The 15,235-nt window shown below is 37.2% G+C and overlaps 2 protein-coding genes across 2 annotated transcripts; one reads left to right on the forward strand and one right to left on the reverse strand.

Moving 5' to 3' along the window:
- The first annotated feature begins 1,630 nt into the window (after positions 1–1,630).
- LOC106313979 (serine/threonine-protein phosphatase 2A activator-like) lies at positions 1,631–3,471 on the forward strand. Its single transcript, XM_013751924.1, has 2 exons — positions 1,631–2,821; positions 3,192–3,471. Exons 1-2 carry the CDS (start codon positions 1,695–1,697, stop codon positions 3,199–3,201), a joined length of 1,137 nt encoding a protein of 378 aa, XP_013607378.1. The 5' UTR covers positions 1,631–1,694; the 3' UTR covers positions 3,202–3,471.
- Positions 3,472–7,381: 3,910 nt separating this feature from the next.
- LOC106314657 (glutathione S-transferase T2-like) lies at positions 7,382–7,873 on the reverse strand. The gene has a single exon (XM_013752494.1). The coding sequence runs from the start codon at positions 7,871–7,873 to the stop codon at positions 7,382–7,384; it is 492 nt and encodes a 163-aa protein (XP_013607948.1).
- Between the last annotated feature and the right edge of the window lie 7,362 nt (positions 7,874–15,235).

Here is a 15,235-nt window from a genome sequence, read left to right on the forward strand (position 1 = left end):
TTGATACGAGTTTGTCAGTCTACTGCGACGCTGCATGTCCTGTTTCTAGACGATCTTTGAGTGCGTATGTGGCGTTGGTTGGTGATTCGCTGGTGTCATGGAAGACTAAAAAGCAGGGAGTTGTGTCACATTCATCAGCTGAGTCGGAGTACAGGTCAATGGCGCGAGCAACTAGAGAAATAAAGTGGCTCAGGAGACTGTTGCGCGACTTAGGTGCTCCACAACGAAAACCAACTAAGTTGTTTTGTGATAGCAAGTCAGCTATACATATAGCGGCCAATCCAGTGTTTCATGAGAGAACTAAACATATAGAATCTGATTGTCATCAAGTCAGGGATGCGATTCAAGACATACTGTTGGAAACAGTGCATGTCAGGACAACGGAGCAACTGGCGGATGTCTTAACGAAGGCGCTTGGGAGAGTTCAGTTTGAGTGCTTGTTGTTCAAGTTGGGAGTTCGAAACTTTCATCTTCCCAACTTAAGGGGGAGTATTGGAGATAAGGATGAGAATATTTAGGAGATAAGTATAAGTTATGTAACAGATAACTATGTAATTAGTTGAAGTGTTTATCCTAACCAAGTCGGTTAAGGAGGTTGTATAAATACTCTTGTACGTACATGAATAAGATCAAGCAATTCTATAAGCTTACAGAACTTGTCTGATATGCAGAAGGTGAATGTCAAGCTTGGTGTAATGCAAATGAGTCGATACCCTTACCTCCACATAAGCATCCCCTTTAGGAGCAACAAGTCTTAAGCTTGGATAATATTTGTATGGTTGATGCGAATGGGTTTTGATGGATAGCTTGGGCAAGATTGAACTCATGGAGATGCATAACATAAGAAGGCGAGAGGCTGCTTTGCACACAGAATTGGAAGCACTGAAATGAGCTATGGAATGAATGTTCCAACATTTGACATGTCATGACTTTGGGACACATTGCATGGATTTAATTGCAATGATAAATGAACCTCAAGCCTAGTCAAGTTTTGCAACAAATTAGAGACGATACAAACTTTTCAGATTTCCTTCCCAAACTTCAAGATTTCTTATGTTCCAAGAGCACGAAATGGAATTGATGATTCTTTAGCTAGGTCTGCACGGTCTTTTGATCTTTGTCATAATTGTTGTTCTCTTCTGAATCATACCACCTTAACTTTGATTAATATAATAGACGTTCGTTAAATAATCGAATGAATTGGTTTTGGAAACTAGTTTGAAATGTGATTCAGGTACGAATTTACTTAAGTAATTTTTTCAAATTATACTTGACAAATGATTTTCGAATTAGGAAAAAGGTAAAAAAAGGGAAATTAGTTTTACATTGAGAATATATTAAATAACATTTAAATTTGTTGAAAATAAAAAAAATTATAAATTTAAAGGTATTCCAACCAATTGTCCAGAGAAATTTTTTTTTTGAACGACTCTTAAATTTTTTTTATCTATTCTATTAAAACAGAAACATGACCTATTGATATAGGTTTAGTCCAACTATTTTGATGTAATTATTAAAAAAAATTATTAATCATTTAAAAAAAATATGATACAAAAAATATAAATATGACTAAAAACATAAATATAAAAATTAAATTTCTAAAAAAAATGTTTGAAAAATGAAACACAATAGTTTTGCATTTCTGACCAACTTTTCTCTCCCCTTTGAGCCTGGCCTTCTCCGTCAACTGCGAAATGGAGCCACCGAAGGACCAACCACCATCCTCCGCTTATCCTCCCTCTGGTTCCTGTAACAACTGCGGCGGACCAACAATTTCCGAGCCGGCACCTCAAGCTTCATTACCCGATATGTCACCGCCACCAAACTACCGCCCGATCCGAGCTCCGGCTATCAATGTCCCCCACAACCCTCAGGCGATCATCCTCTCCCCCGTTCCTCATGCCGAGAAAGTCCCCGTCGTCACTCCGCCGTATCAATTCCAACGTCCCGTCAAGAGAATCCACTCCCCAGATGATATTCGCCGCTTCCAGGAATCAGCCTCTTTCAAGAACTTCTTAGGATTCGTAGTCTCTCTATCGGAATCGATCGACGGACACAAAATCGCAGATCCTTGCCATGTTTCACCCACCGTCGCCACCATAGTCTCAATCCTCGAGACCTTGTTGCGATGGATCGACGAGATCCCTCCTGTTCCAATGTCCTCTCGATACGGTAACATCTCGTTTAGGTCATGGCACGATCGCCTCGCTGAGAAAGGCGAATCGCTTGTCCATGAGTTTCTCCCCGATGAGTTCAAAGAATCCACGATCGAGATCGTTCCTTACTTGTTCGATAGCTTCGGAAACGCAAGCAGAATCGATTACGGAACAGGGCACGAGACGAACTTCGCGGCGTGGCTGTATTGCTTAGCGAAGATGGGGATCATCAAGGAAGAAGATTACCATGCTGTGGTGGCTAGGGTTTTTGTGAAGTATCTTGAATTGATGCGAAAGTTGCAGATGGTTTATTGCTTAGAGCCTGCTGGTTCTCATGGAGTATGGGGACTTGATGATTACCATTTCTTGCCCTTTATATTTGGGAGCTCTCAGTTGATTGATCATAAGTATATGAAGCCCAAATCCATTCATAACGATGATATCTTGGACAATTTCTCTAGTGAGTATATGTACTTGTCTTGTATTGGGTTTGTGAAGAAGGTGAAGAAAGGGTTGTTTGCTGAGCACTCCCCGTTGCTTGATGATATAAGCGGTGTACCCAACTGGAAGAAAGTGAATAGCGGCTTGCTTAAGATGTACAAAGTTGATGTGCTCCAGAAGGTTCCCATTATGCAGCATTTCCTCTTTGGCTGGCTTATCAAATGGTATGACTCTTCTTTCGTTTTATCTCGTTTTTTAAGCATAGTAACCTCTGGCTGTATAATGTGGTTTGTGGATTGGGTTTTGTATCACGGGACTGATTGATATCTAGAACTAAAGGAGATATAGTTTGGTGATCTTTTGTATCAATGTGTTTGACGGGAAGCAGTAACTTCTTGATTGTTACAAACCTGTTACTGTTAGTTAGAGAAACTTGTAGTTTACAGATGAAGTTACATTATCTATTGACGCTTGACATTATCAGACATGAACTTAACTGAGACGGCTTGTTCTTTGCCACTCAGAGTCATACCTAACTTCTCTAATTGAGTCATTAGGTTCTTGGAATGTAATTAATTTAATTGCTCAAAACTGGGAGGAGTGAATTACTTTAGCATAATACATTGGAGCAGGGACGTCGATTTCTACTTGGAGAGATGGCTTATAATGTAATAGAGACACGTTTTTGCTTTTGCATGTATCGGATAGCTAGATGAGATAGATAGGAACCTTTAATAGCTTATACTATCTTTCGTATTGTATCCTTTGGGTTTGATACTTCAACTTGTTTTTTATTTGTTTTTTGGTGATTCCAGTCCCATCTGACTTTTACTTTGAAAGTCTCAGTAGCAGAGTAAATGACAAATACAAAATCCGTGACACAGGGTAGAAATTCTTCTTAAGCCTATTCACCGAAACCAAAGGACCTTAAAACACACAAATCACCGAGCTGAAGAAACATTAGTTTTAAACTTTAAATTTTCTCTGCAGAATGTTCAATCTAACAACAGCTACCATATTTTGTGTGTTTTCCATTTATAAAAAGGAAAGTTCCAACTACCGGTAACAAACATTAAACAGGGAAATATGCACGGGTTGCTACTTGGTACCATGATTAAACCATGATTAACTCCAGTCTTTTAAGTTGGGTTCTTAGCTTCGGCTAAGAGACGGTTCTTAATTTTTCTTAGATTTTAACTAAAAAAAGCTAAGAACCGTCTCTTAAATACAAGATATAAGAGCCATTTCTTAGCCGAAAAATGTAAAAAAAAAAAAAAAAAAAAATTTATCAAATCATGAGTTAAGAACCCCGGCTAAGAGACCGGGTATGCTCTAAATTTGAACGATGTTTGTGGTTGCCAAATAAAAAAAGCTGTTTCACGTTAAATAAGTAATTGTATTCATAGCCTAATGGTGATTGTTTTCCACATGAGTCCATTTCTGTCCCCATAACTAATCTATTACCCAGTTTACCCAACATTCCGTCCTTTAGGCCTTCTGAAAGTTCTCTATAGGCCCGTTTGAGACCGGTGTCATTGGTTCCATAGCCCATTTGCTGATTCAAAAAGATCAGCAATCGAAGATTTATGGTTAGAAGGATTTAGGGATTGGGTTTATAATATTTTATCTCTTAAATTTATTATTTTAGTTATTCGATTTTAAAAATAAACATTTTTCTGCAATATTTTGGAGATTTTATTTATTTATATTATTTACATAGTTTAAATTGTTATTCAGATAAAAAATACTTCCTCCGTTTCAATTTAATTATTATTGTAGATAAAAATTTTCGTTTCAAAATAAATGTCGTATTAATTCTTCTATTCATATTTTTCTTTATCTATTTAGAATTCATCATATTTTTGATATTCTAGAAAATAATATAGCTCAAATAAATAGTGACTATCATTAAAAAAATAATTTTAATGCAAAATTTATTAATAAAATTCTCAACTTTAGTTTTTTATTAGTTAAAATATGGTTAGGTGTATAGGTAATTGTGTTTTTATTTTAAAAATATATAAAATCATATATTTTCTTAAACTGTGTGGATAAACCTAGAACAACACAACTAAAATGAAACGGAAATAGTATAAAACTTTCTAGATATCAGAACTCTGAGTATCTGAATTGCTACGGAATGGATAAAATGATTTGTGTTCATTAAATCAAATGGAACGGATCATGAATGCTTCCAAAAACTAGACAATCAATTTTTTTTCCACCCTTTATCTAATAAAAAACTTTATTTTCACCTCTAGATGTTTACATTCGCGGAAGCAGTCAATAAGTCAACGTCGGCAGAGACCCAACGATAGCATCTATATACACGTGTCATTATTTTCATCCGGAAGTAACTCTCTGTTCTCTGGATTGAAGTGCCACCACACACATTTTAACAGTTATGCGTGTAAGAGCATCATTAACCTCAAGACCCATTAAAAATTTCTTAATTTTTTTAATAGTAAATAGGAGTTAAGAGACTCCGTTAGGAGACGGTAACATTTATGTGCTCCAATTCAAGTCTGTTAATTAAAAGTTCTTAAGAAAAAATTATTAAACATTTTTTTTAAATAAAATTTATTTATTAAATAAAACATAGTAAAAGATAACTTTTTAAACATTGATTTTTTAAAAAAAAACATAAAAACAAAAATTAGTAAAATAAACGAGAATAATTTGAAAGAAGCATCCGAGCTCAGTTGTAGTCTTCATCACGTCCAAATTTACGCCATATATGTTCAACCAAATCAGCTTCCAGTTGTTGATGCATTTGTCTATCACGAATTCTAGTTCAAACACCCATCATATTGGCGATATTTGAAGGGATATCTATAGAATACATGAGATCCACATGTGAACTTCCGGTGTCTTCTCCTTGTTGGAAATCTGAAACATCAAATTGAATGTATCTATCTCGTTCGTCTTCTACTATCATATTATGGAGTATGATACATGCTCTCATAATCTTCCCAATTTTGACTTTATCCCAAAAAAAGTGATGGATTTTTAACAATGGCAAAGCGAGCTTGCAAGACTCCAAAAGCACGCTCGACATCTTTTCGGACAGCTTCTTGACGTTGAGCAAATAAAACTGCTTTCGGCCCTTGTGGTATTGGAATAGATTGGATAAAAGTTGCCCATTTTGGGTAAATATCATCAGTGAGATAGTAAGCCAAATGATACTCTCTTCCATTGACGGAGTAAGTGACTTGCGGAGCTTGACCATTTATTATGTCATCAAAAACAGGTGAGCGATCAAGAACATTGATATCATTTAAGGTACCTGGAGGTCCAAAAAATGCATGCCATATCCAGAGATCATATGAAGCAACCGTCTCTAAAACGATTGTTGGTTTACCCGAACCACGAGAATATTGCCATTTCCAAGCGGTGGGATAATTCTTCCACTCCCAATGCATACAATCAATGCTTCCTATCATCCCGGGAAATCCGCGTTGCTCTCCAATATCAAGTAGACGTTGGAGATCAACCGGTGCTGGTCTTCTTAGGTACTCATAGCCGAAAAAATAAATTATTCCTTCCACAAAATTCTCCAAACATGACCGAGTTGTAGTTTCACCGAGCCGGAGGTATTCGTCGACCGTGTCAGCCGCACTACCATATGCCATGACACGAATGACTTCTGTACACTTTTGAAGTGGTGAAAGACTTGCTCTTCCAAGAGCATTTTTCTTTTGGCGAAAGAAGTGAAATTCGTTGGAGAGTCGATCAACAATGTGCATGAACAATGTCTTGTTCATTCTAAAACGCCATTGGAAATAATTTTCAGGATACGTTGGAGTTTCACTGAAATAATCATTCCATAAACGAACATGGTCTTCTTCACGATTTCTTTCGATATAAGCTCGTTTTTTTTTCTTTGTTTCCTTGCTTCTTCTTGATGACCAATGGTAAAATTCTCAAAGGTTTGATCAAAATATTGATCAAATGTATCATCAATTGATTCTTCAAAAGTGTTTTGAGAAGAAGATGCCATATTTTTTTTTTGAATGATGTTGGTGTGGTGAGAAGAGAGAATATGACTTTGTGATCGAACAATGATCTTTGTTTGGTGATACAAGAAAGATTGAATACAAATGATGATACAAGATTAAACGATGAGAAAGAGAGAAGGTTGAATACAAAAAAGAGAGAAGGTTGAATACTTTATACTGGTTGATGATACAAGTCTCGTGAAACTGATGATGATACAAGATTATGACATACAAAAGCATTCAAGACTCTACACAAGACTTTCTTTCAGTCCGTGACATACAATAATTTCTTTCAGTCCGGGACATACACAAGCATACAAGACTCTACACAAGCATACAAGACTCTAGACAAAAGCATACAAGACCCTTTCAGACCGTGACATACTACACATGCCTACAAGACTCTAGACAGAACCAGACAAGACTCTTTTAGTCCGTGATTCCTCATCTGCTCTCTCGCCTGCATTAGTGAAGCCTCACCTACTCTCTCGCCTGCAGTATGAAAAAACAATAAGGTGAGAAATTTTATATGACAAGAACTACAGAGAGAAGAACATTTTAAACCAGAACCTGAGCCATAATAAGAGAAGGACATTTTAAATAGAACATTTAAAACATAAACTTCATTAATTCCTTAAAACCATAAGAAGAACAACACGTCAGAAAACAGAACAAGCATACAAGACAACCATAAAAGCAGAACAAGAACATTCCAACCTTAAAAACAGAACAAGAACATTCCAACCTTAACAGCATAACAACTCAGACTTAAAAGCGAGACTTAAACTAAGTAGACAAGAGCTCAGTAATTAGCTTCTTCTTGAGGACTTCTTCGTAGTCAGCTAATGGTTCTTTTTTGGTAATTAGGCTGTCAAGAAGACTCATGTTCGACAGCCTCTCTTTCATCGCTAAGTCCTTCTGTTTTATGGACCACATACTCTCAAACTCAGCCACTGACTTCTCCTTAACACGACGAGCCTTTGCTGCCTTCACACCTATGGGGCGATCGGTTTCAAGAGCTTGAGGGCCTGATGACTGTGCAACGTACTCACCCTTCCTTTTCTTAGAGTTTCCTTTGTTTTTAGCGGTAGATAGGTCACACCACTTCTGATCATTTCGGAGCTCCTTCCAAGCATGTTCGAGGTTGAATTTCTTCTTATGATTGTTGTAGAAGATTTCATGGGCTCGTTTCAAAACATCATTCTCATTTTGCCCGCTAGTTTTCTCTCGAGTTGCGGCTTCAAACGGGCCACAAAACTTGCAGACGAGGTCGTTCATCTTGTGCCATCTTTGCTTACAGTGACTGGCCTCTCTCATTTTGCAGCCACCCACCTTCGGACTTGCAGCAAACTAGGCTGCAATCCGTTTCCAGAATGCGCCTGATCTTTGCTCGTTGCCAACGACAAGATCCTTGCTGGTGTTTAACCACGAGCGGATGAGGACAGTATCATCCGTTGGAGTCCACTTCCGTCGTTCTGTACGCTCTGGAGGAGTGTCTTGACTGAAGTTTGAATCTTTTGTACCTTGAGTTCCTTGAAAAAGAACTTGTGATGAAGATAGTTCCACATTATCTTCTACGTAAGCAAAGGGAATATTTCGTTGACTACTGAGTAGTTCAATAAAGTTTGAATGCTGCCTATATGGATTGGAATCCATATCCGAAGAGAGAAGCTTAGAAGAGAGAAATAAAAGAAGAACAAAGATGAGAATAAGAGAAAAGAAGAACACAAATTGGAATCTGTTAAAGAAAGAGGAGAAGGAAAGTGTTTTTAAGAGTGAATAGAAAGACAAACGCATTGATCACGATGGTGTTGTGTTAGGTAATAAATTTATTATCTAACCATTACACAACCATAATCAATTGCTGCCATACACAACACCTTCGATTTGTAACACGTTCAATAAACACTTCCTTCGTTCTCTATCTAACCATTACACAGCCATAATCAATTTATTACCTAAAACAACCATTACACAACCATTAGACAACCATTTATTACCGACGATGTCCCACCCATTAACCATTAACACTTTCGTAATCGATTTCAAACACATTCAACACACTACAACTTTGTTCTCTATCTAACTATTACACAACCATAAAACATTTATTACCAACGCTTCAATTGATTGCAAGCAAGAATCAAAATCAATATCAATCGCAACAAAATCGAAAACAATGCTTTATTGAACAGATAAAAGCAAAAACGTTTTACCTCTGAGGCTGAATCGTACGCGTTTTGTATGACGAACCAGGATCATGCCTCTTCGTCCATCCATCTAAAGACAACAAAGACAGAAAAAATTCAAAATATCTGAGCATTTTATATCTTAAGATTCACGCATAAGAAGAAGGATAACAATCTAAAGACATGCATAATTGAAAGATTGAAAATTAATAACAAATTAACAAAACCTTGCCTTTCGATTTGACTGACCATCAACCGTCGGCGTTTTCTTCGTCTCGGAGAGCCACCAGAAGAGAACACTCGCCGTTTACCTTCCTCGAGGCCAGCCACTGATAGAGAGGTCTTCGTTTCATTCGCCGACAAGATCCACTGAAGAGAGAGAGGTCGCCGTTTTTCCTTCCTCAACGAGATCCACCGAACAGATAGGACGCAGTTTTCCTTCGTCGAGGAGATCTACCGATAGAGAGGTTGTCGTTTCCTTCGTCGACGACACCCACCGAGACATCGCCGTGTCGTCAAAGATAGCCACCGAGAAGGACAGAAATCGACCTTTCGTTGCGGAGAGGAGAGAAACAAAAGAGAGAAAGAGACGACACCGACCCTCTGCCCAATAGCCTAATGACACGTGTCTTTTAAGATCCGTGTCTTTGTTCTCTTAATTAAAAGACGCGCTTTCTTTATTTGTCTTTTTTCTTTTCTTTTAATCTAAAATTATGCTAACAAACCCCCCTAAAATACCCTGTTAATGATGCTCTTATACCCAATTTCCAGGGCACCTATATACATCGTTATCATTTTTTTTAAATCATCTTTATTAGTTTAAATTAATAATTCTCGTGCATTGTCCCAAGTAGGCCTGACACTTTTATCCAAGATCCTGATTCGATCCGACATTCGATCTGGATCCGATCCGAAAATCCGGATATCCGGAGGAGCCGAATCCGGATCCAGATAGTAAAATGTTGGATCTGTCAAAGGCGCATCCGGATCCAGATATCTTGATTTTTTAGTCCGGATATCTGGATCCGTAAGTTTTATTAATAACTATTTCAAAAATAGTAATATATATATATATATATATATATAAACTAATTTTATTTAACATATTTTCATTTTTATGACAGTATATGTAAATTTTTGTAATATTATACATAGAAATAATTAAAAAAATATATATTTTTATTTTAAATTATTGTTTATATTTTATATATATTAATATTATTTTATTTATTTATTTTAAGGATCCAAATCCAAATCCGGATATACGCCGGATATTACAATTTTTTTAAGGATATCCGACACCCGGATATCCGAGAACCCCGGATCCGGCTAAGGATAGTAAAATTATGGAACCGCCAGATAAGGATCCGGATCCGAATACCTTAAAATTGTCCGGATATCCGATCCGTCACAGGCCTAGTCCCAAGATATGGGCAAATGCTGGGAAGGGACAAAAGGGTAAAAAAAAATATATTCTGGACCACATGTATTTTTGTTTAAAAATTAAAAAAGAAAAATCAAAAATAGGAGAAAAAGACTAAGTAACCAAGAAATTTCAACTTATTTACAAACCCAACCACCGAAACCCATTAACCCGACCCGACCCAACTTCAAAACCCTAAATTCCCAATTTCATCTTTCCCCACTCACGATTTCAAACTCTGTCTCCCATAACCACCACGATTTCAAACTCTCTCCCATAACCACCACGATTTCAAACTCTCATCTCTAATCAAACTCAGATTCAAGCACAATCATCTCAAAACAACAATCCCCATCTTCAATTTTGTGTGTGAAATGTCGCCAAAAACTCGGCTCGCCGAGAAGAAAGAAAAAGCAGGAGCATCGGAGAAGAAGAAGAACGCCGGCATGAAAAAAGAAGAAGCGGCAGCGAAAAGGAGAGCCGCCGTTAAGAAAATGAGAGATGCGGCGAAGAGGAGTAAGACCACATAGAAGAAGAGGAAGCGAGACAGTTGTCTGGACGGTGGGTCCTCGTCGAATCCAACCAAGAGGGCTCGGAACCTTGTGAGAGAAACCGCAGCATCTCCACCGGAACATCAAGGCGTTCAATCCTCCACACCAGCAGCAGAATTGCCTTCTCAGGGCGATAGCGAGGGTACACCACGCCCAGTACTTCCGAGTCAGCCACAAAAATCGCCAACACCAACTCATGCAGCGAGTGAGGCTGAGAATCGAGTAACCTCAGGCTCTTCCACAAAGAGTCCTTCACATCGTGTAGACGAGCTGAACGGTGAGGAGATTGGATCTAACAACAGAGATTCAAACGCACCTGAGGTTCCCGTTGATAATGATGCGCCAAGAACGGTAAACAAGTCAATTAAAAATGGTTTTAGAATTATTTATGATAGGGTTGAACTAAGAAATATGTAGTAATTATATAAGTAATGTAACTAGTACAACTAAAAGAATGAAACTAGTTCAACTGGTAATAATATGTTGTAAACAGAATCAATGGAACTAGTATAACTAGTAGAACCACACTTCTTATAAACAATATAACTGGTACAACTATCAAAAGTATAATTAGTTTAACTAATACACCTAAGTATTGAATAACTAGTACAACTAAAAGAATGAAACTAGTTCAACTGGTAATAATATGTTCTAAAACAGAATCAATGGAACTAGTATAACTAGTACAACCAAACTTCTTATAATTAATATAACTGGTATAACTATGAAAAATATAATTAGTCTAACTAATACAACTGAGTATTAAATTACTAGTACAACTAAAAGAGTGAAAATAGTGCAACTGGTAATAATATGTTGTACACAAATTCAAGATAACTAGTAAAACTACTTTTTTTATAAGTAATATAACTGGTACAACTACCCTTCTTATTCGTAGTCTGACTGGTATAACTAGAGAAATATTTTTTATAACTGTTTTATGAGATGGTGTTGTTGTTGTATAACTAGGCTTGCTGGTAGAACTAGTAATGTCATTTTTAATAAATTAGTGTAACTGGTACAACTAAGTGATTTTGTGTTGTATAACTCAGCTATGTATTCAGTGTATTTTGTTTGTGTTTTTCAGGTTGAGAGGGATGATATGACCGTAGAAGCAGACAGACCTGCTGGTTTTTTCTTCAAACCGAGCGACTTTGGAAAGGGTTGCAAGCTCTCCTCAAGGTGCATGCAACACAAATTTCTGAAGACGATTGATAAGTTTGAGGCCTTAGAGAAGAGTTGGTTTCAAAATCATCCTCGGTTCAAGCATATATTCCACATGGATTGTACCTCAGCAAGAAAAGTGATGGGATTGTGGATGTTGCTACTTCGTACTTTGCATACAGGAAAGGGTCGACAAGCTTGGTTTGGGGTAAACGGTGTTCCAATTAGATACTCCATCAGGGAACATAGCCTCTTCTCTGGTTTATACTGCCACTCATATCCAGAAAACTATCCGAGCATAGGGAGCATGAAGTTTGCGAGAAAGCAAGGTGAAGAAGACAAAGGATGGGAAGTAAAAGGGTCTGCAAGTGACAGAAGCGGATGTCAAAGAGAAACTTCAGAAGATGAAGTTTGATGGTAGTGGAGATCGTCTGAGGATGGCGGTTCTTTACTTTCTGGCTAGAGTTTTAAGAGGAAGGTCAAAATCATGATACTTCATTGAGTATTTCATTCTCCAAGTAGTAGAAGATCTGGAGTTTTGCACCGAATTTCCATGGGGCCGTTACACATTTGATGATTGCATGAAGGAGATTTTTCATGTGAGGGATCATTTTCGTGATGGGATCCCAGAGAAGGCACAGTGGGTATTTCCTGGGTTTATCAACCCTTTGGAGGTATATGAATTGTATTTTTCATAAGCATATTTGTTATAATATAACTAATAAATGATGTGCAGATATTAGCATTTGAATGTATCTCTGTCCTGAGGGAAAGATTCAGAGAGCATGTTCCAAACTGTCTTGATGGTTGTCCAAGAATGTGCAAATGAGAGTTCAAGAGGACCAGAACAACAGGATTTCCACTTGACATGATTTATCCAACGCTAGGAAACACAAAGGTAAAAGCTTATAATTTTTTAAGTGTTTTTATTTCATTTTCTTCAAAGTTCAAAGTTAATTAAATGTGTAATTTGTTGTTGGTCATATTTCAGGAGATTATCAGTATTTTGGAACCAAAAGGATATGAAGCAAACCTTTTGTATGAAATAATGGATGAAGGGACTTATGAAGACTTGGAGCTGTTAGATGATTCGGATACGCCAGACATAGCTGCTGACAGTTGGAACAAGATCCTACTAGAACCAGGGAGTAAAATTTTATGGCCGGATCTATTCGAGATGGATGTGAGAACCCGAAAGCAACAAGAGCAAGCAGGAGGCGAGGAAGGAGGTGAGGCAGGGGGCGAGGCAGGAGTTGAGGCAGGGGGCAAGGCAGGGGGCGAGGCAGGTCGTGAGAATTTAAGAGAATTAGAGTTGAAGTTGAAAAAAAGAATGGACGATGGATTTGCATTGAGAGAAGAAACAATTCGTCTTCTAGCAGCAAGAGTAAAGGACTTGGAACAAGACAAGATTCAGAGAGAATGTTGGTCAATCCAGTTTGGTGAAGCTGAAACCGGATATGCTTCAGGAGGCAGAAGAAGAGATAAGGATGGTGATGAAGAGGCTGAGATGCATGGCGATAAGGAGGGTGATGAAGAGGCTGAGAAGCAGGGCTTGGATGATAATGAGGCTGATAAGGAGGGCGAGGACAATGGTGACAAGGATGGTGATGAGGCAGAGGCTGAGAAGGATGGTGAGAAACAGATTGAGGCAGAGGCTGAGAAGGATGGTGAGAAATATGGTGAGAAATAGATCGAGGCAGAGGCTGAGAAGTTGATGCAAGGTAAGTCATGACAACATATAAGTTCAAATTATATTTTTAATGATGATGATCTAAGTCAGGATGTATTTTTGTTCAATGTAGATACTAAAGAGAGATTTGATGATGATGGAGATGAGCAATCTACACTTCAAATTATGACAGACACTGCAGAGAGATTTGAGATGGCTGCTGCGGAAAAAGCTGCTGCGGACAAGACATATGAGGTTGTAGATGATGATGATGCTGTGGAGAAGGAAGGTGAGGTTAGAGTTGATGATGCTTTAGAGAAGGAAGGTGAGGTTGGAGTTGATGACGCTTTAGAGGAGGCAGCTTCGGTTGGAGTTGATGACGCTTTAGAGAACGCAGCTTCGGTTGCAGATTCACATGATGCTGCTAAGATGCCAAAGAGGGTGCCCAAGCGTTCTCATTTGTTGAGGTCTCTTTTTACGCCAAACTGATTTGGCGAAGTGCTGAACTATGTTGTTGTTTTCGGAACCTGTATGTGCTTGTTTTAAAACCTAAATCCAAACTTGTATGTGTGTGTTTTAAAACCTAAAACTTGTATGTGTGTGTGTTTTAAAGCTTAAATCCAAACTTGTATGTGTGTAATTGATTTGGTGGTTGAACATGTTGCATTTACAGGCGGGAAACTAGAACAAGTAAAACTGCATCAACTTGCCAAAAAATATAAAATTAGTACAACTAGAAAAACTAGTACAACTAGTGTTGAATTAAAACGTGTAGGACTTATCTGGGAATCCACTTATTTGAAACACATTATGCACACAAAGTTGTATTAGTTTTTTAGTTATACTAGTTTCTACAAAGTTGTACTAGTTTATTAGTTATACTGGCTTGCACAAAGTTGTACTAGTTATTTAGTTATACTAGTTTATACAGAGTTGTACTTTGTCAGTGAAACCTGAAAATATTAGTTGTACCAAAGAAAAAATACCATTATCTAAGTTGTACCATTTACTTATGTTTACATTTGTTTGCCCGGATACAATGAAATCATCACTATTGTTAAAATACTTGTCACATATGTTTTACAAAAAATATGTGGACAAACAAGTAAACAAACCTTAAAAGTATAAGGTAGATCAAGCAAACTTTTGTGATGGAGTTAGAAATCCAAAAAAAAAAAAAGTCCAATACAAAACACAAAGAAACCTATCCAAACACTTAAAAATTAGACTATTTGATTGTTTTATTAATATGGAAAGCCCAAAAGAATATTTAAATTTCATAACATGCATAGTTGTACTAGTAACCCCATGTTCGGAAACGCGCTAGGCGCTAGTCGGGCGGTCGGGTTGGGCCTAGCGCCTAAAGAAAAAATCGGGGACTAATCGGAAATTATGCGGAGCGGAATTTTTAGATGGTTTACTATGTTATAAAACATGTTAATCTTTAATTGTGTATAACATTAATACATTTTCATGTTTAAGATTGTATAAAACAAATAGAATATATAAACTTAATATAGTGTAATTTTCATCAAAATTATGAATAAAAATGATATTTATAAAATTTTAGATCAAATAAACAAATAAAAATATTATTAAAATAAAAAAAAATAAAAAAAAATAAAATAATAATAAAAAATTTAA

Source organism: Brassica oleracea, chromosome C9 (genome assembly GCF_000695525.1).
Source record: "Brassica oleracea var. oleracea cultivar TO1000 chromosome C9, BOL, whole genome shotgun sequence".
In the NCBI taxonomy this organism is placed as follows: domain Eukaryota; kingdom Viridiplantae; phylum Streptophyta; class Magnoliopsida; order Brassicales; family Brassicaceae; genus Brassica; species Brassica oleracea.